Source organism: Dermacentor albipictus, chromosome 2, assembly GCF_038994185.2.
Source record: "Dermacentor albipictus isolate Rhodes 1998 colony chromosome 2, USDA_Dalb.pri_finalv2, whole genome shotgun sequence".
Lineage (NCBI taxonomy): Eukaryota > Metazoa > Arthropoda > Arachnida > Ixodida > Ixodidae > Dermacentor > Dermacentor albipictus.
Genome location: NC_091822.1, coordinates 47,023,416 through 47,047,125, shown reverse-complemented (window position 1 = coordinate 47,047,125; position 23,710 = coordinate 47,023,416). Strand labels below are relative to the sequence as shown.

The 23,710-nt window shown below is 44.5% G+C and overlaps 1 protein-coding gene across 1 annotated transcript in view; it reads right to left on the bottom strand.

Annotated features, from left to right (window-relative positions):
• The window catches only part of LOC139055699 (uncharacterized), a 40,980-nt gene that overhangs the window by 4,509 nt on the left and 12,761 nt on the right, over window positions 1–23,710 (bottom strand). The window contains exons 2-4 of the mRNA XM_070533232.1: window positions 22,097–22,240; window positions 20,687–20,816; window positions 14,589–14,881 (exon numbers count right to left, since the gene is read on the bottom strand). Coding sequence (XP_070389333.1) covers window positions 14,589–14,881; window positions 20,687–20,816; window positions 22,097–22,240 — 567 coding nt within the window. The remainder of the gene's footprint in view (window positions 1–14,588; window positions 14,882–20,686; window positions 20,817–22,096; window positions 22,241–23,710) is intronic.

Here is a 23,710-nt window from a genome sequence, read left to right as displayed (position 1 = left end):
CATCCAGATCACTCGGGGTATAGTTTTCAGAAAACATGCAATGGGACGACCACGTTAAAAACATCTCGAGTAGTGGGCCTTCGGATGAAGCACTGAAGCATTCGGCCCCCAAAAGTAAAATATATTTTATAAAGCTTTTTGTTGTTTTTATTTAAACTACTGTACACTTCTGTGGGCAAGGACTACAGAATCAAAGCTGCAAAAGATATCTATCATACAACAACGAATCCATAGAATATCAATGAACTATCCTATAGGCACACAAAATCGGTTCTCTGGTTTCGTTTGAAATTGTTATGGATGGGATGGGTTTATTTACAAGATGATAGATGATCTAGATGATCTAGATAGATGATACATGATAGATGATGATCCTGCAAGGCCAACAGGCAGCGGCCATCTCCGCGCGCACACCTCCACTTGCTCTTCCTTCGGCAGTGTCCTGCAGCGTGACAGCTTCACTGGGGGCAGACGAAACTCTTCAAGCGACTTGCACAGTCCGATGGTAGTACTGTTTGAGTCCGGCGGCGTGCACGACTTGCGTTCTACGTGACCGGCGGTTGTGCGAAGTCACTCTTGCGATTACGTATGTCGCATCACTCAAGTGTTTCGGTATGACCTATAGGCCGGTGTATTGTGATAGAAATTTTGCGTACAGCCCCTTTTTCCGTACCGGTGTCCAAAGCCAAAGTCCCCAGGAGCAAATTTGACGAGCATATGTCGAGCGTCATAACGAGCCTTTGCAAGATCGTGAGAAGAGAGAGTCCGGAGGCGGACCTGTCGACGGGGTTATTTGGCACGGCATAAAGTCTAGTTCAGGAAGAGTCATCATGTGGAGGCCAGGGAAAGATAGTGTCAATGAAGCTTTGCGGGCTGCGTGCATGCAGAAGGATGAAATGCGCATAACCTGTGACTTCTTACTGGGCAGTATTGTAAGCGTACGTAACAAATGGTAAGATAGAATCCCAAGTTTGGTTAATTTTGAAGACATACATGGCAAGCATGTTCGTCAGGGCACTATTTGTGCGCTCAGTGAGGCCGTTGGTTTGCGGGTGGTAAGAAATCGAGTGCCAGTAATCACATATACAGAGACGTAGTAGTTCTTCAACAAAGTCCACAGTAGACTACCGTCCACGATCATTAATCACACCGCGTAGAACACCTTGACGGAGAATCACGGAGTTCAGCCGGAAATCGCCGAAGCAAGTGTCACCGCCTCAGTCTACCGGGTCAAATAGTTCACAAACACAGTAATCCAGTGACGTCCGGTAGTAGACTTGGGCATGGGACTTAGCAAATCGACACCAACTTTTTCAAATGGCAAGGTCGGCGCCTTAACTGACTGCAGGATACCCGCGGAAGGCGTCGTTAACTCTTTATCTCGCCTTCCGTCAGCAAGAATGCGAGATGGGGACGATGGCTTAGATGAATACCTTCGTACCATCTCTAAACTGTTTCCTGATGCGACCGCTTTCAAGCGTGACACTATTGTTACTACCACATAATATATTATAATATTTAATAATATGATCTAATAACTTATACCACTACAGGCTACTGCGAAGTTCAAAGCGGAGTGAAAAGAGTGCCAGGACAGCTTTTCTAGTCCTGCGTCGTTAAGCTTATTGCAATCCCCGTATCCAAATCGTCTGAAAACCCATTGGGCTTTACTGATCACACGGACTAACTATCGGCGGCAAATGCTTCACTACCAGTTGCTCTTCATATAAAATGCATAAACCAATGTGCAAGGTAGCTTTATGCACGTAAATCATTTGGACAAACACAAATTTCTCGTGAAAAAAGAAGTCAGCCACAATACCAATTTCCTCACACCCAGTTTTCCGAGCGCCGCCTACACGCGGACCCTTCGACACGGGTGTCCGATTGGCTGACGTCACTCATGTAACCTTTAAAGCACATGAATGTGTAGCGGCGCGACTATCGTTTCTAAAGCAGGTGAAGAGGATGGGCTCACGTGCAGGTAGCGCGAGAATACAACCCGCTAGCAACCTCAACCTGAGCGGCTGGGGTGTCTGCTCCTCCATGGCTCACCGGCCTAAATAAGCCGTGGCTGCGTCTTCGCGGCGCCTCCCACAAATTCGTGACTCCGACGACCGAGTCCAGCCATGCCACCGTCAACCTACAAATTCCCGATGGCCGAGAGCAGCCAAGTCAGCATCAGCGCTCCGATTCTACTATGGCGTGACTGAGTGGCATCGTGCGGTCCGAAAGAGGTCCCGTGATTTATGATGTCCGGGAATTCTACATTGACACGGCGGACATCTCGTTCGTCAAACTGGTCACCCACTTTCTTCTCAACAATGGACCAGTCACCGGCTGCGTTCGAGGCTCCGATTGCCGCCCCACGGGCTCGACTTCTACGAGGACTTGAGGGCAGCCGTCCTTGCTCACAACGTCGCCTCGAACGCTAAGCCTCCTCCACCTAGCACTTCGTCACAATAGCTCTTGCAATTTGAGTGTCCTTCCGCATCCTGTCGTACCCCATCGCCGGCGTTCACCCGTTCCGATCGACGATCTGTACGACGATGCTTGCCAAGGAATTCACTGAGCCAACGTATGCCCTTTCGGCTATTCTACGACCTGGTGCTCTCCTTCGTTGGATTTTCCCGAAAACTGTCCGCTTTCCCTGTGGGGCACCTCACTCATCACCGATGCGGCGGCTTTCCCTCCGGCTCCACTAGGCGCAAGTTTAATTCTCTCAGGCACGGCGACGTCACAAGCACAACATTCGCGAAGCAACCAGAGGCTACCGCAGCCGTCATGCTATGGCATTCGGAATTTCAACACAAGCAGCAGCAGGCAAGCATTCTGATGTTCCGTATTCACACCTTTCGCGGATGCGTGGCCTACCGAGGTTTTGCAGGAGCAGCAACGCCATCTGATTTCTTTGATTCCAGAATCACTTCTACGTCAACAACGTCAGTGACCGACACTTGCGCTACATCCACGCAAGTCCCTAGCTGCCAGGTGGTCTACTTTTGGAGCTCCGACTTATACAGGGCCGGGCATGTACGAGAACCTGCGGCAGGTCGCGATTTCGCACTATGGTATCGCTGTGGCTGCGCCTCGCTCACAACCTAGGCTGCCGGTGCTGCCTGGTACATCTCTCTCGGATTGCGTGAGCGCGCCACTGCCAACACGATGCTGTCTGTACACTTTACCTGGACTTTACCATTGGACTTTATTTCGATAGCGCTTTGCACTAGAAGGGGGCCCTGTAGCGGTATGACTATCGCCTCCGAAGCAGGCGAAGGAGATGGGCTCACGCACAGGTAGTGCGAGAAGAGAGCACTCCAGCCCGCTTGACCTGCAGCGGCGCTGCTGCAGGTCGCTACCGAGATCCCGCTACTCCATGGCTGGCCGCCCTAAATAAACCACGGCCACGGCGGCTACCTCTTCGCACCTCCTCCCGCAAGTGCACGCAGGGCAGTACTGGAAGGCATTTTTCCATGCTTGACGTCGTGCTAGGTTCCATACAATGCAGCGACAAAGCACCATTTAAAAAGTGGTTGTTCATTATTGTTTCTGCAAGCTAATGGAACAGTATTTACGTGATTCAAGAGTCAGCAGGATAATAAAGTTTACTTTCAAATGGCAACCTTAAAAACAGGTTCTCGAGAACGTTCTGGAGATGACACTATTAGCAGTTCATGAAAAAGTGTTAATCTGAAATTTCGAACCGTGTAATTTAAGGAATAGCGACGTTTCTCAACGCTGCCATCAGTAATATTTTAATACCCTTATGTACCTACCTCTCTAGTAGCTTGCTAATGTTACATCCAATAAGTGCACGGAATCCAAAATTAAATCGGCATATCACCCACCGTGGTTCCTCAGTGGCTAAGGTTTTTGGCTGCTGAGCACGAGGTCGCGGGATCGAATCCCGGCCATGGCGACCGCATTTCGATGGGTGCGAGATGTGAAAACGCCCGCGTACTTAGATTTAGCGATACGTTAAAGAACCCCAGGTGGCCGTAATTTCCAGAGTCCTCCAGTACGGCGTACCTCATAATCGGAAAGTGGTTTTGGCACGCAAATCCCCCTAATTATCCCCCTTAATTAATTCGACATATTGTTGCGAGAAACCTCCGCGATACGTAAGAAACCTAATTTCTTGCTCTACAATATACTAAAATACAAATGGCTAAGTTTTAGGCTTCGATAGTGAATAAATGCGTGGTATTGTCTTTATCTTTATCTATAAAATAAACTAGCGAAATCAGGCAAGTTGCTTTGGGCTCTTCCTACTAAGTTTTTATTTTCTATCGATTGAGCGTTGTCGTAATCAAGAACAGTTACCAGATTTCAGAGCCCAGCATTCTAGGTGAAATATCTTTCCGTATACGGTTATATCCAAATGTTTCAAAGCAATCCGCGCATGCGTGCGCGGAAATCATAAAACTTGAAAACTAATGGTAAAAAAAAAATACACTTCAGGCGTGCTTGGCACATGATTTTCCATCTGAAAACTTGTTTTTATAACTTACAATGGCTCCTGTACACGTTTAGGGACAAACAGACATTTTCCCTTCCCAAAGCAACGCGCACGCCTTTCTCGAATTACATCGTGGTGATTTCGGCACAAAAGCATCCCGCACTATTGCATCCGGGGCATGAATCAACTTCGGATACTACAGTAAGGTACTACAGACGGGAGCGGTTGATTGAGTGCACCTCGAATTGGTGTGCAACTTTACTTATTCTTTTCTATTGTGCGATGCTTACTAAAATCTTCAAGTAGCCACCCGATGGCGCAACGTGGCGGTCTCAGCCAGGTACATTGTTGTGTCACGCGAGCGTATGTGTCACAATAACCAGGAGATGACGGAAGTAAGATGATGGCCTGACTATGTCGGCAAAGACGACGAAGGTATGCGTGCTATGTTTGTCATGATGTCTCGCCCATTTTCATCTCGCTCCTGCCTGCAGTCAAGGAGTACTTTGATATAAAAGGTGTTTCTGAGGGAAGAGAGAGAATTTTATTTCTTAAGGGATACTTGTCTGAGTCTTCACTGTTTCAATCCAGCTGGGTCCAGGTGATGCTATGGAGTCCGTTTGCCTGAGCACATTCATGTTTTTGATGCGGGCTGTCAGGAGTTGCCATAGACATGGGCGCTGCTGTCGCTGGTAAACGCTGTATACTCGCGGACCGCATTCTGTGGCTATGAAGGGAAAGGTACCAGCGCATGGCTGCTGCACATGTGTTAGTGCCGTCAATTGCTCGGAACAGACGCTGAAACGACGCAGCTTCCACGTGTGACGGTTTCGCGTTTGCCCAGATGCAGAGGGGAAAGCCGCAAAATAAGTAATTATGTACACTCAGTGGTGTGCTCCGTCTTAATTATTTGTTGCTAATAAGGTGTATAAGATATATTAAAATGCAGAACTCTTTTCAAAAGTGGTTTTACTTGTGCGCGCTTTGCCTCGGTAGCGTTTCCTTCACAGCCACAGAAAGTTGTGCATTAGTATAGATGTTGCGAAGAAAGGGTGTGATTGGTGAAAGAATTAGATTGCGTGTATTTCAAGTATTTGTGAATTTCCGTTGGGTATTTCAAGCGTAAATAAACCGCCGCTTGGCCTGGAATGCATTTAATGTGATGTTTCATAGCGTCCTTGGGAAGTACGCTTGTGCCTGATAGGTTAGCACAGCGTCGTTCTATGGTGTACGTCCATGACGGTGGTGGTAAGATAAGTGTGCTGTTTTTCCAGCGAAGCTGTATACGTCTGCCGTTCAAGGAAATTTTCGTGACGTTGTAAGCAAAAAACTCTCCATACGTGGGCCGATCCCGGAGATCGTACCATACCGTGCCGACTCGCTGCGTACGTGAAGCGGGCGTCAAGTACTCCCCATACGTGGGCCGATCCCGAAGATTGTGCAATGTCGGGCCGATCCGCGGCGGAGGTGCAGCAGGCGTTAAGCACTGCCCATACATGGGCCGATGCCGAAGATAGTGCAATGCCAGGCCGACTCGCGGTGGAGGTGCAGTTCGCAATTAGGGGCCCACATAAACAGCTTCACTCGTGATCCTCCTCCTCAGAGTGGAAATGCACTGAGTTTTGTTTATTTCCTGAGACGATTAGAAACGTTGAACAGAGCGAGGAGTAGCAGCCATGCTTGTGGAGGCCATGTCTTCTTTTAAGATGTCTTCATGGTTCTTAGCGTAAGCACGGCCAATAAATTGTGACGCGCTGTGATACCAAGTGGGTGCCGTTCACATGAGGGATGCATTTCGGCCGAAATATTCAGTTCCTTGGGGCCCACAGTTCGATCCATGTGTCTTTTGTGGGCTGTAACTGTTAATTTTGCGCTAAATTTGAGCACTCAAGTTATAAATCAAGCAGTATGCTACTTCGACATAGGCTATCCAACCCAACGCTCCATGTTTGACTTTCCCACCTTTGCTTCTGAGAGACCTCTTGAGACAGGTGCAAGGAATGGTTCTACTTATGGCGCAATGCAGGAAATATAGAATACAGGGAGTACGGGGGACGGAGTTGAAAAACGCCTACATCAGTATAACTATTTCTGTTTTACAGCAAACCTGCTAGACTGTAGATGGCTGGGATCTCTCACGGCGCGTCCTCAACGAAAAAAATACCTTTAGCGATTAAAGAAAATATAAACCTTCAGCGATTCAACGAAGAAAGGCATTAATTCTTTGATATCCCGCATGCAACGTACAGCAGAGCATTTGTTTCAATAAAGATCAAGCACAAAACAAGCCTTCAAAGCTCATGATTGATAATAAAAATAGTGCGAAGCAGATACCGTTCCCTGCGTACGTTTGCCGGAAAAGATGCGCAAGTTGCCGCGGCGATGGCAGCTTGCGACGTAGGGAGTGACTTCATTTGCCTCTCATATAAAAAAAACTGAAAAAAAACGATTTTATTGTCATTGCTGCAGCGCTATGGGTCGGCGACGGATACTTAGCCCTCCCCCGGAGGCGCGTGAATACCAACAGTGGCTAAGGTCAAAAAACGGCAAACAACCAGCAGTGTCGTGCTGCCACAATTACCATTACTCGCCCACTGCCATTATTCTAAATGACCAAAACTATAATTACTATAAAGTAATAAAGCATTGCATACCCCACTAATTAATTATATTATGCCTAAGGGCATGCTTTCGAATTAAAAAGAAATGAGTTCTAGTAGTGTCTTTCAGCAACATTCCTCGACGTCTATTTTCAGAGGGCCGGGATGGTGAGCCAATTTTTTTACTGAGTAATAAAGTTTCAATAAATTGTTAATTAATTGTATAAATTAATATTTCCATCTCACTTAGGCTACGGATGGTGATTGAAGGAGAATTCATTTAACAAAAGAAAAACGCCACATTTGCGCCATATTTGAAGAATGCTCGTTTGGAGTACAAAAATCTAATCAAATTGCAGGATCTGTTGGGCGTAAGGAAACACACAGGCCTGCAAATGAAAATTGGAACGTCTGGGGCAAATTATAGTGCACTGTTTGAGTAAGTGAAAATTTGTGAATTAAACTTCACGACAGTGCGGCTGCAGCCACCTGAGGTCAAACCTGCTCATTTCAGCAAGCCATGAACATAAATTCTTAGATATCAATTTAGACAGCAAGTTAGCTTTCCTCCCGCACCTGAAATATCTGAAAACGAAGTGCCTGAAAGCTATGAATTTGCTGAAGCCCTTATCAAGCACATCATGACACAAGCACCAGGAAATGCCTCCTTAACCCATACAAAGGTCTTATACGCTCACGCCTTGACTACGGAGCTCTAGTTGATAACTCTACACCTAGTGCTTTGAAGATGTTAGCAATCGTTGACCATCTCGGCATCCGATTCGCTGCAGGTACCTTAACGACTAGCCCGCCGGAAAGCCTGCTTATTGAATCAGATGAATGGTCCGTGCAATTCTAAAAAAAACGTATTTAAGTTTATCTTACCCCTTGAGGGTAAAGGAAGATGCAGAACACCCATGCCATTCCACTATTAGTGACATGTCTGTTGCCAGAATTTATCGAACCAGTCCGTCTGTCCGGACTCATTTGTCCCTGCGTTTAGAAGGGTTGGCTGAAGAAACAAGCATACTACTTCAAGAGAATGCCCTAATGGCTCCCAGTCGCATTCCGTCCGCTTGGGATTAGCACACTGCTGAGTGTGATGTTTCTTTTATAGAGATTTCCAAGCGCGCACCTGAGATTCGTATACGTTCGCACTTCGTCTAAGTTCAGGCGAAGTACTGATGTGCAGAATTTTACACGGACGCTTCCAAAGTTCTTAGTCTCACTGCTTACGCAAATTAAGAACCGTACTTTCTCAGTGTCCGGGGCACTAAATCCGCATACAAGTATTCTCACAGCAGACGTATGCGCAATATTCTCGGCAGGTAAGCACGTAGAGCTAATGAGCCTAACGAAAGCATTTGTATTCATCGACTCATTGAGCGTCGCTAGAGCTCTAAGGACCCTACGAAAAGAGAAGCATTGAGTATTTCACCAACTGCACGGCTTATTATGCTCAGCTTATATCGGCACACAAGAGATCATAGTATGCTGGGTACCAGAACGTACAGGCATAAAAGGCAATGTAGCTGCAGAAGAAAGTGCCTCATCAGTAATTTTTGAAGATTCACAAACAAACACAGCTATCCCTACCCCAGGCCTGAAGCCGTTCTTGCGCCACGAGTTGCGAAAATACTTGCAAATGTTGTGGGATACTGTAGTGCCAAACAAACTAGATAGCATCAAACCAAAAATAGCCAAATAGATATCGGAGAAACAACAGGACACAAGGAAGTGCTTTTTTGCAGGCTAAAAAGAAATGCAGCTGGGCAGGTCATGTAAAGCGCAGGCTAGATAACCAGTGGGCCATTAGGGTTACAGAGTTTCAAGTTTATTGCTTCATTCATTAGTGGTCCATATATGCAGTAGAAGTTATACAGAATATACAGTTATATACAGTTATAGAATATACAGTTATACAGAGTGTGTGCCAAGAGAAGGGAAGCGCAGTCGAGGAAGGCAGAAGACTAGCTGGGATCGTAAAATTAACAAATTCGCAGGCGCTAGCTGGAATTGGTTGGCGCAGGACAGGGGTAATTGGGGATCGCAGGGAGATGCTTTCGTCCTGCATTGGACAAAGGTAGGATTCTGATGATTATTATTATTATGATGATGATACATATCAAGCACACTCTTACGTCCTTACTGGCAGTGATCCTCCGACATGTCGTAGGTGTTTGAATAGTCTTACAATCCTTCATATTCTTGCCCAGTGTCCTGAAATAGAAGTCCAGCGCAGAAAGTGCTTTTATCCCGCATATCGCGAGCACGTCCCTCTTCACCCAGCATTGCTTTTGAACCATGAGCCACTTTCTGATTTTATAATAGTCTTATAGTGTTTAGCAGAAGTAAACACCGTACAAATTACGCTGCCTGGTTATCTGAAGCTCAGACTCGTCTTGCATGCTGCAGCTGCAGGGGAAAACGCTTTTCAAAACACGTGCCTCCCAGCCTTTGAGTTGTAGACCTCTTGAGGCATGAGTGCGCTTGCACACTCATGCCTCAAGAGGTCGAAAACTTTTGCGGGTGGCAGTGAAAGCAAGGCGGCTTATGTAAGAAAAAGCAAGAATGCGACAAGAGTTCCTAAAATAAAAAAATCCCCCAAAATTCTTACGCTGCAAGAAACATACAAAGAACAGAATATCCTTTGATACAAACCTGCAAATTGAGCGCACAAAGAACACTACCATAAATTAAATTTGACGTATGTAAAACATAACACTAAAGAGTACACTGGTATAGCGGCCGACTATTTAGCAAAGTATGCATTAATAAAGAGAATATACCCGGACAACAGCCCACGACTTGCGAAGCAATACTAAGATGTTGATGAGGGCTAGTTGGTTCAAATTTAGAACTAAGGTTGCACAGTGAAATTAAAACAAGGACACGAAGACACAAATACCAAAGACAAGCGCTGAGTGCCAACTGGATGGTTATTTGAAATTCTCTGGCCATTTTATACCTATTCCAGCATAGGCATGCGTACACAAGTCGCATATAAATCTGCAAACTCAGTTACATCATAATCTTTTATGCAAGAAAGAGCTACTCGGGCTGTTCAACCTCAATTATAGTCGAGCAATAGAGCGTATACAATGCGCCATAAACCACGTGCAACCTAAGCTCGCTAAGAAAAGATGAAAGGACACCTGACATATACATCATGGAATACATTTATGCGGCCATATATCACGTGGATTCAAGTTGAATACGAAAGTGGCAGTTTACTGAAATACAAGATAAACAAATTTCAGAACACAATCCTCAACACTCCGGTCGTGAAAACTTGAACAGGGACGAAAAAGCATGCTATTACTGCACCGGCTCTCGCATTGCGCAAAGGATTATATGTTACGAGTTGGTAGAACAGCCAGGAAAACCTAACTAGAGACGACGACCTAATAAACATCACTGTGCACATGACACTTCGCAAGCGTTGCGCTGCAGTGCCAAATTGGGACAAATTTCGAAAACTTAGAGTATCACTCGCACTGGACCCGACTTTGCCACGCGGGCCAAGGGCCTCATAAAAACTGAGACAGTAGTTAGAGACATGCATATAACTTCAGCGGCCGCAGACCGGCCCAACGTGCACATCGCACGCATCTACAGGAAAGCACAAAAAGCTTTTGAGATTTTTATCGAAGTAGGAGCCTAAAAACCAGTTGCATAAAAGAGCAGATGAGATAACAATTCAAGCGATTAGTCATGTCCGGGCGCCCGGCCCGAGAGAATGGAACCATATTTTTGACAGCACACAGAATACGTTACACAAAAATGCACGTGCCTTCTTTCGCGTGCCTTGCTGGGCACAAGGACACGTGATCCCTCCCATACAGAAACACGTGAGCGCACCAAGTATAAACAAAACATTCGAGGAATGTCGCAACCTTAACACACCTGCAGCGCATCAGTCACTGTAGAGAGACAAAACATAGCATTATTACAAAACAATAGGACGACCGCGCCGGGTCCTGACGGCATCATATGTACTCTTTTGCGCAATGTTCCCGGTGGATACAAAGAAACCCTTTTCTCGCACATAAACAAGCGCGAAGCATTTTCTGCACAAGATCATAGCGCACCGCAAGAATACTTCTACGCAGGACTAATTTCTCATACCAGAGAACATGTTTCAGCAGCCATAGAGAGCCTAAAGCCAAGTACTTCCCTGAATAGATATAAAAAGATGTTTAGTAATGTTGCACAAGATCACATATTCGAATCAGTTCCCCACACTTGATGCGGCGCTAACTTGTACAATTACATACGCAGTTTTTTCAATGGTTGGACAGCACCCTTCGAGGTCACGCAGTGTCTTTCCTTCGGCATCAATATTACCTGTGCAACACCTCAAGGATCGACTAAATCTCCCACCCTCTTTGTCTCTGCATGACAGTACTACCAAGGCAGCTATCCACAATCGCCAACCCTTCACCACACCTTCTACGCCGACTAAAATAGCCTATGGTGTGAAACCGGATGTCCAAGGGAGGTCGAAAGAACCCTCCAGGAAGGCGTCGACACTATAGTTGACCACTTACACAAAGCCTGACTCCAACCATAAAAACAAAAGTTGAGACACTCCTTGTGAATTGAACACAATGCCAAAAGAAAAGAAACGCCCTGATACAACTCAGCCTATTAGGTCACACCTTGCCGAATACTTGCATTCATCATTCATCGCAGCGAGAGCGCAATCTCTTCGTTATACAGTATTAAAAGGATTGCCGAAATATCAAGCGCCTAACGGGACGGATCATCTGCAAAAAAAAAAACTCACTTATAAAAAAAAGCAGCACAGCTCGTGATTGTGCTCCTGTATAGCGGGCTTCTGTACACCGTTCCTAACGCTAAAACAAACAAAACCCGAAAACTGCAATCTTCACTCGACACCCTTCACGAGGCCGACCGGGGTCTACCTACACACACCTCAAATCAAGACCTTCAACACTCTCGCCGAACACAACATCGAGACAGAGAAGTAGCGCGCTTCTCTTGTACAGAGCAAGGATGCGACGTGCTCAAACGCGCAGGAAGCCCATACAGCTGTCACCAGTTAATCGAAGCACTCAGCTACCACGGAAGATTGCATTTCGAAACGTACCGAGAATATGACGCCGCACCTAAATGACGGTCGACGTGAAGAGCAAGCAAAACATCCCCAGAGACAGGAAATGTATCATGATATGAAGATGATGATATGTAGTGTTTATTGGCGCAAGGGCCAAGTGTTGCCAAAGAACGCCATGGGCGTACATCATACGCTCCAATATGGGGTCATACGCTTATAAAGTATTTACGCCCGGACAGCCAGCACCGATCACCAAAACAGCTGGGCCATTTTCCTATATTCCCACCATATCCACTCTAAAACTCACGCAATAATATATACCATACAAGAAGCATCCCTGCTCACTAAGCGCCAGTACAATAACATAAACATCTATACCGACTGCAGCAAAGCCACTGACAACATAAAACGCCAACTACGGCGAACCTACTTACGTGTTTTTCTTATAGAATCCTGCAACCGCAACCCCAACATTGCAATTGCAACACCCTGCGTTGTTTACCTGTTCATTCTGGGAGCGAGTGAAATGAGTTTGTTCATCAACTTGCCCGCGAAAGCAACCCCCGGGAGCCCTCGATTCTCTGGTTATATCCAACGACAGTGGACCACGAAGCCATGCACAAAGAACAAATAGCTGAACACTACAAGAACACGAGAGAAAAGTACACTCATTCAATGCGGAACACAAGCACGTGTCATTGGGAAAGTTCCGTCCTAACCCTGCTGACCCCACCAATGTTCTACAACTTCGTGTGGCGTGGCACAGGTCACTGCCTCAAGTGTTCGGAGATAAGGGCACATACAGAACGAATTTCACTCATGTAGCACTGCCTTTAGCGCTCCTTATTTCCCTTGCCCTACCCCTCCTCCCTGAGGCGCCTGGCTTCGCTCGGTCTCGGCAGATCAACAACGGTGCCTTAGCGGAGCAAGCGCTCTTCTTGGTGGTCGGCTTAGCTTATATAAAGCTTTTATTTTACTTCCTTCCTTCCTATTCCATTTGAAGGAAGGAGGAAAGAAATAATTTTTCGTGAATAAAAGTGTCGCGAATATTTGCCTGAATGTCCACGAGGGGGTCGGTTGTAAATCGTTCTTTTGGAAAATTGCACTGGTAAATACCAAGCAGTTTTTTGTTTCATTCTAGGAAGTATAGAAGCCGCCAAATAATCATTTTTCGAATACTATACAAAATAAATGTGTAAAAGCTATATGCTGGTAACTGGCAACTGAAGATGTATCTTTACTAACGTTCAAAATGAAACAACAGCTTTTTTCATCTAGCTAAGAGGTGCCCGACAGCCCGAGCTGTTTCGTAAAGTGCGAGCAGTATAATGTGTGTGTCGGCACGGACGTTTACAATCGTGCCATACATGATTTTGTAAGCACCAAGTGCAGAGGTCTGATATGCGGTAAACAATCTTTTAAGCTCAGTGATCCTAAAAACATCGTTATAACTCTAAACCATGATGTGTTTATGAGGCATGGCATAGTGGGGGACTCCCGAATAATTTTGGCCACCTAGGTTTCCTTAACGTGCTGCCAATGCGGAGCACAGTGGTGTTCTTGCATTTCACTGGCATCGAAATGCGGCCGCCATGGCCGGGAATCGATCCCGCGACCTCGTGCTTAGCAAAGCAAGGACCTAGCCGAGAAGCAACCATGGCGGGTAAATTGCATACCGTGGAGTAATTAGATTGCCTGAAATTTAGATGCTGCGCCTGAAAATACAGCATGGTTGGCACATATTCAGATAGCAGTTTGGTTTTATTGTCAAAGTTCTATCCAAATCTTCTAGAATTCGAGTACATCATTTGCGTCGCCATCAACTAGAAACATGTGCTTTGTGTTATGAAGAAGTTTGATTATGCAAGAATCCTTTCCTGGACGTATATTCTTTTGTTATAGTGTTTTGTCGTGGTAAAAAGAAAGTCGCCATTTATTCGGCAAGGAGATGCCTTTGTTGTGTCTATCGCCTCCAGGGTGACACTGGATGCCCGCTCCTCAAGGCAGTTTGCCCAAGTTTCTGGGCTCGCCTAGTAAGAAGAGAGCCCTTGTGTCTCTCTTCTTGCTGTACTCTATAGAAATTGTACCACCTTTTTTGCTGCCTGCTGCCATTTTGTAAACAGACTGGCCACACTAAGCTGTTTGAATGCAGCTTTTTGGACCTAGTCTTTCTTCTTCTCGGGAAAATAAGTCACCCTTGAATCTAATCGCGGTACCTATATTGTCATTCATGATTAAAATTTGAACACAACCCTACTCGGGAATATAGTAGCGGTGTTAAAAGAGTGAGGGTTCGATGTTGCCAAATGCATTGAAAAGACAGATATTCGTTCGTGTGAAGAGTATACATCTTTATTGTGTGCTGCAAAAAAAGATACAGGGTCAAAGCACCAGTTGCCACAGGATCAGTATTCTGTACAACCAGCATCCCATAACTCCCCCTGCCCACCTCGGCACTTCCTAAGTCTTTACACTTCGACTCCACTACCTTTGCTTTGATCCATTCCGCCACCGTATTTTGGCCTTGGGCAGTTCGATCGGAACTGACCCATAATGTTTCCTCGGGGCTTGTAGTTGGACACAACGAACACTTTCCCGTCTCGTGACTTAGCGACGCCAGTTCCCAGCCAGCGGCTGTTCTTCCAATGACTTGAGTGAAGTGGCCTGTTCTTGGGTTGAAATTGTCGCTGTCGTAATTATGATACTTGATCTCGCTGTACCATGAATCTACGGGAGCACTTCCTGCGCACAGAAAAAGTTCCAATGTAGACAAAGTAAAAAAAAAATCAGTGGAAGCGAAGGCCTCAGTTTATTATTAGTTACAAAAATATTCCTTTTTCACGGAACCAGACTGAAGACTCCAAGGTGCTGTAAGCCTCGTCATTAACCTGTTTTCTGCATCACAAAAAAAAAGCCTCAGTGCCCTTCCACTTTGTGAAGAAGGATTACCAGCGAAGCTCTGTATGTGGGCCCCTTAATGGCGAACAGCACCTCCACCGTGGGTCGGCCCGGCATCGCACTATCTTCGACAGCGGCCCACGTATTTGGTGTGTTAGCGCCGGCTTCACCTCTGCCACGGTTCGTGCCCGTATCGCACTATCTTCGGGATCGGCCCACGTATAGGCAGTGCTTAACGCCTGTTTCACCACCTCTGTGAGTCGGCCCGGCATCATGTATGGGGAGTTTTCTGCTTACCGCGCCAACGACACGAAAAGTTTCTGGGATGGTAGAAGTATACTACGTTCGCTGTAAAAAAAATATACTGGGTTTGAGCTCCTATTCTCCCTTGCTACCTCTCAGAGGAAACTGTCTAGGTGGTAACATCAGGCGGTGTAATGTCTTACTGATGTTAACTGTGAAAATGCTCCCTATAGTATGCACTGCTGCAAGCATCGACGATATGCAGCAGAGGTGTTCGAGGTGGTTCAGATGAAACTATAGTTTCGAAAGATATTTCACTGCACAGCAAGCACATACATATCATGAGGTCTCTACTATAGACCACCTAGAAGACCCTCCGTTGAAGCGAGATTAATGCTTAACAACAAGCATATTATAAGCAAGGAACAAAAACGAGCCCACGAAGGAAGTTAATTCACTACGGTTCGTAACAACCAGCACGTAATCTGATTCCCGAAAAGCAACGCAAGCCTAAATTCTTTAGGTTAACTCCGTGTTGGGCAGATACATTAACACTCACACATTATGCTGCAGGCTGTAGGATCGCAAAAGTAAACGCGACGGATGACTGTTTCTCGAAGGAAAATCAATAAAGCTCGTGCTGGAGCCCAATTTCATGTGTGAAGTTTCACGTACCTATTCGTTCGACGTATCTAAACTTCACGCTCTTGTGATTTTATGAAATACTCCAGGATTGTGGCTCGCGAATGGCTTTTCTTTTGTGTTGGACAACTTTGGGCAACTTTGGTTTGCGCTCATATTATTGCAGTTCTTGTCGTTTTTTTTAATCTGGACGTCTCGCTCATTCATTTGGTCCCAAGCAGGATTGCCTTAGGGAAAGTGTAGATATTTGAGTAACATCTAAATGAGTCTTCACGCGATAGCGTTAAGATTCCTGTGTCGCAGAATATGCGGCCTTGGCTTCCGCCGTGCCGCGACGCGTTAGGCGTCGGGCGTTGTTCCGGCGAAAAGATTGTCAAACCACACATACCTAGGCCGTTCATCTGACGCAAGGAATTCACTGAACTAATTAAATTTCTGAAGCAAAATACATGAAAATATCGTAAACTATGACGTAATCACAACCTACAGACATGATAGCTCTCGGATTGTAATTTCAATGTACGAGAAACCATGAGGCTGTTACGCGAAAACTCAGACCCCTATTGTAGCGTGTCTACACTGCACACACGGAGACGGCGTCCGCCATTTGCGCACAGTGGCGCGTAAGCACATTAGTCTTTTTCTGGATGCCTTTGAACCTGCTCTAGAACATCTCGCTTCTATGAATAATCCTGCAATAATATGTGGAGATATTAATATCGACACTCTTAATGACAATTGCGCACCATACGTGAACCTGATTGAGTCTTACGGGTTCCTTAATCAAATAACACAACCAACTCGAGTCACCCCCTCCACAGCGACGCTCATAGACCATATCCTATGCAATTTCGAAACGTCACTGTCTTGCTCTGGCGTTATTGATGCTGATATTTCGGACCATTTTCCAGTGTTTCTTCTAGCATCGTGTTCTCCTCTCAAAAAAGAAATTAAGAAACGCGTGAAAACAACTATTGATCACAGCCTGTTAAGTTACCGTATACGCACTCTAGTGATCAATGTTGAGAACAGTGAGAATAATAACAAAGAATTCGACCACCTTATTAATGTTATCTCATCTTGCTTTACAGAAACAATTGTTAACGCAAAATCTTATTATTCTGACCCAATATGTCCTTGGGTAACGACTGAGGTCTTAGCTGCTATACAAGCTAAAGATAAATGGTATAGAAAGCACAAGCAGTTCAAAGATAATGAATACTATCGTATACAATATAAAATACTTAGAAATAAAGCTCTGGCCTTACTTAGAAAATCCAAAAAGCACTATCATACAACTCTTATAGAAAGCAACCAACATGCCCCGCGTAAAATGTGGAAAATAATAAACTCGGTCATTACACTTCGAGAGAAGGATCATATATTGCCAGAAATTATCCCACCTACTAGAACCACAGAAAGCCTTGCGGAAGACTTCAATCAATACTTTTGTAATATAGGTCCAACTCTTGCGAAATAACTAAGTATGCACGAAGCCCCCGAGCTCCCAGCTCCTGTACTAAATTCGTTTGTTTTTGATGACATTACTCAGGATGACATCATTTCTACCGTAAAAACAATGACTGGAGGAAGAACACCAGGTAAACATAAGATACCCTTACTCGTCATTAAACAGCACATCGAGGAACTGAGCGGGCATTTAGAAAAATTATTTAATGCATCCTTCTACATGACCACATATCCAGTCGCATTTAAAATAGCGCAAGTCACACCAATATACAAGTCCGGTAGTAAGGATGACATCCAGAACTACCGATCAATATCAATACTTAGTGCCCTTAACACAGTATTTGAGAAGTTATTGATGAAACGTTTTACCCATTTTCTAGATAAGTATAACGTACTAGTAGATAACCAGCATGGTTTTAGGAAAAACAGATCTACTTCCACGGCTGTACAATGTTTAAGTGAATTTATTAACAAAGGATTAAATAACAAAGAGTATGTAGTTGGCATTTTTGTTGATATTAAAAAGGCGTTTGACACTGTGAACCATGATATACTACTATCAAAACTACATCGGTCTGGATTCAGAGGTCAAGCGAAGCAGTTTCTCGAAAGCTATCTTTCTGGTCGCAAGCAATCTGTTAAAATCGACAAATCCGTATCAAGTGTTCATTCCATCCTTTATGGCGTGCCTCAGGGCTCGGTATTGGGACCATTACTCTTTTCCTTGTACATAAATGACCTGCCAGATGCTTTGAATTATGCCCAAACTATTATGTATGCTGATGACACAGCCCTTGTCTTCTCTAGTCATGACCCTAATATGCTCGAAAGGCACGCTAATAGTGATCTTTCTCAGATGTGCCAGGGGTTTTTACAAAATAAATTAACAATACACACCTCAAAGACTAAATACATTGTGTTCTCTAGTCCATATAAAAATTCATATAGCTTAAATGAGTTACGAATAGGCGCAAACCCCCTGGAACGAGTCGATCAACAGGTATATCTTGGTATAACCCTAGATTCAGCTTTCAATTTTAATACTCACATAATTCGAGTAAGCAGTAAATTGAGACGGGCTTGCTTTATCCTAATAAAAGCTAGAAAGTTCTTCCCGCTTCGCACATTAAAAATTTTGTATTATTGCTTTTTTCAAAACAATATGACCTACTGCGTGGAGTCCTGGGGACTTACGTATAACACGTACTTCAATCAAATAGTAATTTTACAAAAAAGAGCACTTCGAATAATAACACATAGTAAACACACAGATAGATCCGCTCCGCTATTTCGTCACTTAGACATTACACCTTTCTTTGCTATGCGGGATTTCAAACTAGCTTGTGTGGTTATACATATACTAAACCATAACATCCCACTATCATCATCTGTTTTTGTATATCCATCCCGTCCAACTAGAAATTTTTTCAGTTGTCGATTTAACCTTCCAGCTGTTAATAATGTGTATGGTAAAAGAACTATCGCCTATGCCACTGCTAAAATTTGGAACCAGCTGCCTGCTAACTTAAAAGTAGGTCAATTCTCAGTCGCCGATATAAAAAAAATTTTCCGAAGCCAGCAATATTCGACTCCTCTATAAGTCTGTGTTTTCTCTTTGATGCATTCTTCCTTTTATTTTTTATTATTTTTTTACTTTTTTATTTTTTATGTTGTCCTCGGAACTATTGTATAATTTCTTGAGCATTTCGCCTGCCTTTGTGTATAACTGTCGTATAACTGCTGTTACGTGAATCCTGTGTAAAATACTGAGTTGTCTCGCTATAATTATTTTTTCGCACTTCCTGCATGGGCCCAAGTCTAGCCGAGAAGGCTAAGGGCCCAGATGATTCACATGTATTTCTGATTAGCCGTTTGAATAAACTGATTTTCTGATTTCTGAAAAAAAAAAAGTATCGCAGAGTCCACGGAGCGTCGCGCCCTCTTCCTTGAAACACTTCCAGATGGCGCTTTCCTCCGCCGCATCGCAAGAGGCCGCGTTTAGACCAGAAAGCCCGCCTTCCTGCATAGAGTTCGCCGCGAGCGTTTCCCCGTAAATATTACCGGTAACATATGCTGCAGTTGCCGGGAAGCGTGAAAAGCCGCTGGGATCGTTGAACGCTGTCGCGCTCCACTCTTAAAGGAGAAGCTTAAGCGTCCTCCAAATTTTGTTTTGGATTTTAGTGATAACCAGGTGAATGCTGAACTTGCCTTGAATGTTCCTCATGGTTTTTCTGTGTCATCATCACTCCTCACGCAGTCTTTACGTGCTCGTTCCCACCTCTCCTCGTGCCGAGTAGCAGGCTAGAGCACCCTAGCTCAGGCCGACCTCTCTGCCTTTTTTCAAATAAATTCTCTCTCTAAGTATCTATTACAGTTTTTGGCTTATAACGTTAACCTGATGTTGCAGTGCTGTCATCTTACACCTATGCTTTCTAAAATGTTTATATTGGCACATGATAACACTGTATTCATATCTGTCTTTTGTCTTTAGCATTCATGTCGTGATTTTAAATTCGCTTCTCATACACTGTGCATAGGTGCGGGCATGGTATTTCACGATAAAAGCGGCCATGCCCGGCAATTGCGTAATGCGTGCAAAGTCCTAAATGTACTGCGGCCAAATAAGCTTGCATAGCTGCAATGCTATACAGCTTGACCTCGGTAAGATACATTATCTCTCAAGGGAACTAGATATCAGCGGAAAATATTATTTCCTTCCAGCCTATTTTCACCGAATGACTTACCAATATTAACTTTTAATATTACAAGTAATTCTCATGCAGATACACTACATGACAGAAGGCTGACAGGTTTACATGCCTTCCACAAGTTTTCACAATGGCGATACCAAACATTGCCCTTTGAAAAATTGAGGCATTGAGTGAGGACTCCTCGCTTTTTCACCTTAAACCAAGGGAAAGCAAGGAAGAATTAAACGCTTTCTTATAGAACAGCCGTTAACTAATGAGAAATGCATCAGCTCCCGTACTTCCGTATACAATAAGCGCACATTATCAATGGGATCATATCTAGGCACGATACCATAATCAAAAGCAATCATTGAACTGGATAGTAGAGGAATATGTGGATGCTGGCTCAACAAATTTCGAAAACACTAGGAACACTCTGATAAACTCCCTGAAACAACTTACCATATTGGACACAATAAATAATATGCATGCATTGCAAGCAGTTCTAACTACCGCTAATGCGGTACTTGACAGTTATTTGAACATAGCTCGGCCTTCATCATATTGTATACAATAGGACGATATTTGAATGTCTGTGGCTCACCGTTAACTTGGAAGTTGGGGTCACTGTTGTAGGACATATAGATATTTTCTCCGTACGGCGATTTGCTCCTATGCTTGAACTGTCCCGTTTCGGCTAGCCGTTCAGCCCACGCTTGGGCGTAGTTACTCAGCTGAAAAAAAAAATGGCGAAAAAGGGTCTCATTGGGATGTGAGCGTGGCACTTTGAAAACCTATATACGGTTCGCAAAATTCACCTCACTGAATATTCAGCGTTTCCGCAGATCTGTAAAATAAAATGAGAAATTATTTTTATCCTGCCTTTACCTATGCGATACTCTCGGCCGCGCCCTGGGGCCGCTTTTGTCACCGTTCTTGCCACAGCGATGTAACAGCGCTGTCAAAGTACTGATATGAATCACGGATCTATGTTCGAGAAGGCTAGGGAGAAGAAAGGAAGTTAACAGAGAGGCCCGAATTCTTTTAGTCATATCATGAGAAGCCAACAAACACTGACTTCAAGGACAACATAGGGGAAATTACTTGTGCTCAATAAAGGAAATAAAGAAACGTTAACCTAATGGAAATGAAATTGGATGAAAAACAACTTGCCGCACGTAGTAGGTCTGCAGAAACCCGCAAGGTGAAGGAGGAGGAACCCGCATGGGTTTCCTTTGTAGCCATTGCCACGAACGGGTGCATGTCTGAGTTTCCCTTTATCCATTACTTCTCTCCATCGTGCGGGTTTCCGCAGAACTACTACGTCAAACTCTTGCCATTGCTTAGTGTTGTCCACAAATTCGACTTCGCCCTGCCGTCTGCTAGCCGCCTGGTTAGCTCAGATTGTAGAGCGGTTGCCCCGGAAAGGCGGTAGTCCCGGGTTCGAGTCCCGGACCAGGACGAAATTTTTCTTTAACTCTGAGGCTTTCCTTCGAGGAACCCGTGTGGGTTTTATTTGTAGCAATTGCTACGAACGGGAGGGAGGAGGAATTTGGAGGAGAGAAACTTGCCTAACCGTAATTGGCTCAGACAAACCATGGTTCGTACCAAAACGCCAAAAATGACGCCGCTGCTGAAGACAGCTTACTGTTAAGCAGGCACGCCCAAGGACATGATGTGTTATGTGGTGACCAAGCGAACCTGAGGTGCAGCGCCTGCTGCGGAAAGATTATGGTAACCCTTGGCAGCTATCGTTTTCTTCATATTTCAACGCACGTTTCGCTCTAACAATATACCTGAGCGGCAAAATAGGGTCACTATAAGCCGAATAATCACTTGTATTGTTTTCTTCGCTCTTCTAGACAATTAATACTTGTTTACTCAAATGCCAAAGCCTTGTTCATGCTTTGTCTGCGGCTCTATGCAGTACCGGTTAAGATTCTTACCACGAGGATTTGCAAGTCCTTCGTGTTGTCTTAATATTTTGAATATCTCTTCGAAGTGGCTAACTTACCTCATCGCTATGTTTGAGATCCGGAACTCCATGGAGTCTCCTGTAAGAATTGTGGCGCATGCGGCAGTGGTGCTGCACTTTGAGCATATAATCCGTAAATTCACCATGGAAGACCGTTGGCTCATTTCCTCCACCAGAATGCATCTGAACAATCCGAGTAGACGTGTTAGTTAGTTGACAAGTAGAATTCCCCCAATGCACCCTTACCGCTACTATCCTAAGCTTCTATAGTATGTATAGCAGTATTACGGCGATAATGTCTGCGGCGTCAACCGTCAGCAACTTCAAGCGAGCGGTGTGTGTGCCCTACAAGGGACCTAAAACGTATCTGTACGGTCATTTGTTGAACGTTCCACAAGATCATTCGTGGCAGTATTGCAAAGCGCTCTCCGCACTGTCGTGGGACCTCACAAAAATTTCTAGGATACATAAAACGGACCATTTATTTTATGCCTACGGCGAGCGCATATTATGTGCCTCTGCCTTATGTGGCTATGATAGCAACACAGAATGAGTATCAAGCAACCGATAACGAAGTGTCTGCCTAGCTTTATGCTATCAAGATGGGCTTCTCGAAACCGAATTATTGTTAAACTTTCACCCCACAAAAAATGAGGGATGTGGGATGTTAAAAAACAAGCGCTGACTCCCGTTGACTTTTGTAAAACATGATACATATGTATCCCAGTTAAATATAATGAAAAATTACCAGTTCGTCCAACTGCCGGTTTTTTCGAAAGAAACTATGCCTGAATCGATGCTCCTTTCAAGCTTGTAACATCATACATCACGCACTCATTTGTGTTCGATGTTTGTTTTTAGCACTTGCAATTAAAGCAGCGCTGAATCTGCGAAGACAACAATCTAAAAAGCACAACTCCAGGCATTGAATGGCGAAAGCTCTCTCTAAAAAAAAACAAAAGAAGACAAAATTGTTTTTCTTTATCTTTGAGATATACGACAAAGCAGGCAGCACCGCGAAGCCTTGTACCGATTTACCTGTAAAATCACCGTGATATGACACTGGCAGATAATAACGGATCATTTACGCTATCTCACATGTAAAACGATACAGTTTTGATCAAGGGTACAGAAAGGGCTTGTAAATGTGTTATGTTTCCTGGAAGCTGTGGCTAAAAGTGCCCCACGTGTGTACATCTGTGGCTTCATCTCACACCATCATAACAATGAACATTTCCTAGTTTGCAATGTATGGGGTGTGTAATACTGCAGAAAATGACATTGAAATTATTCGGCTGAATCAGATTACCGAGCGTCTGTGAAACAAAATACACCATTAAGCTTGTGAAAGCAAAGCATATATTTTCGTTCACTTACTAAACATGCCAAGTGGGCAAATTTTTTTCAAGACTTGTTTTGGAAATTTTTATGTAGTATAGAAAAAAATTTGTGAGCGTTATGTTACATGCTTGAAATAAGCCCTGCATGCAGATTTGGCGCCATAGCTTTAAGCGTTATAGGCTACCAAATGCACGATGCTCCTCGTTTATCGGCCTATACGGGATTGTAACGCTAAGGTTTTTTGTCGAAATTAGTCGTGCAATCCGAGACAGATTCTACCGTCCTCGGATTTCAGTCAAAGAAGTTGGGTTC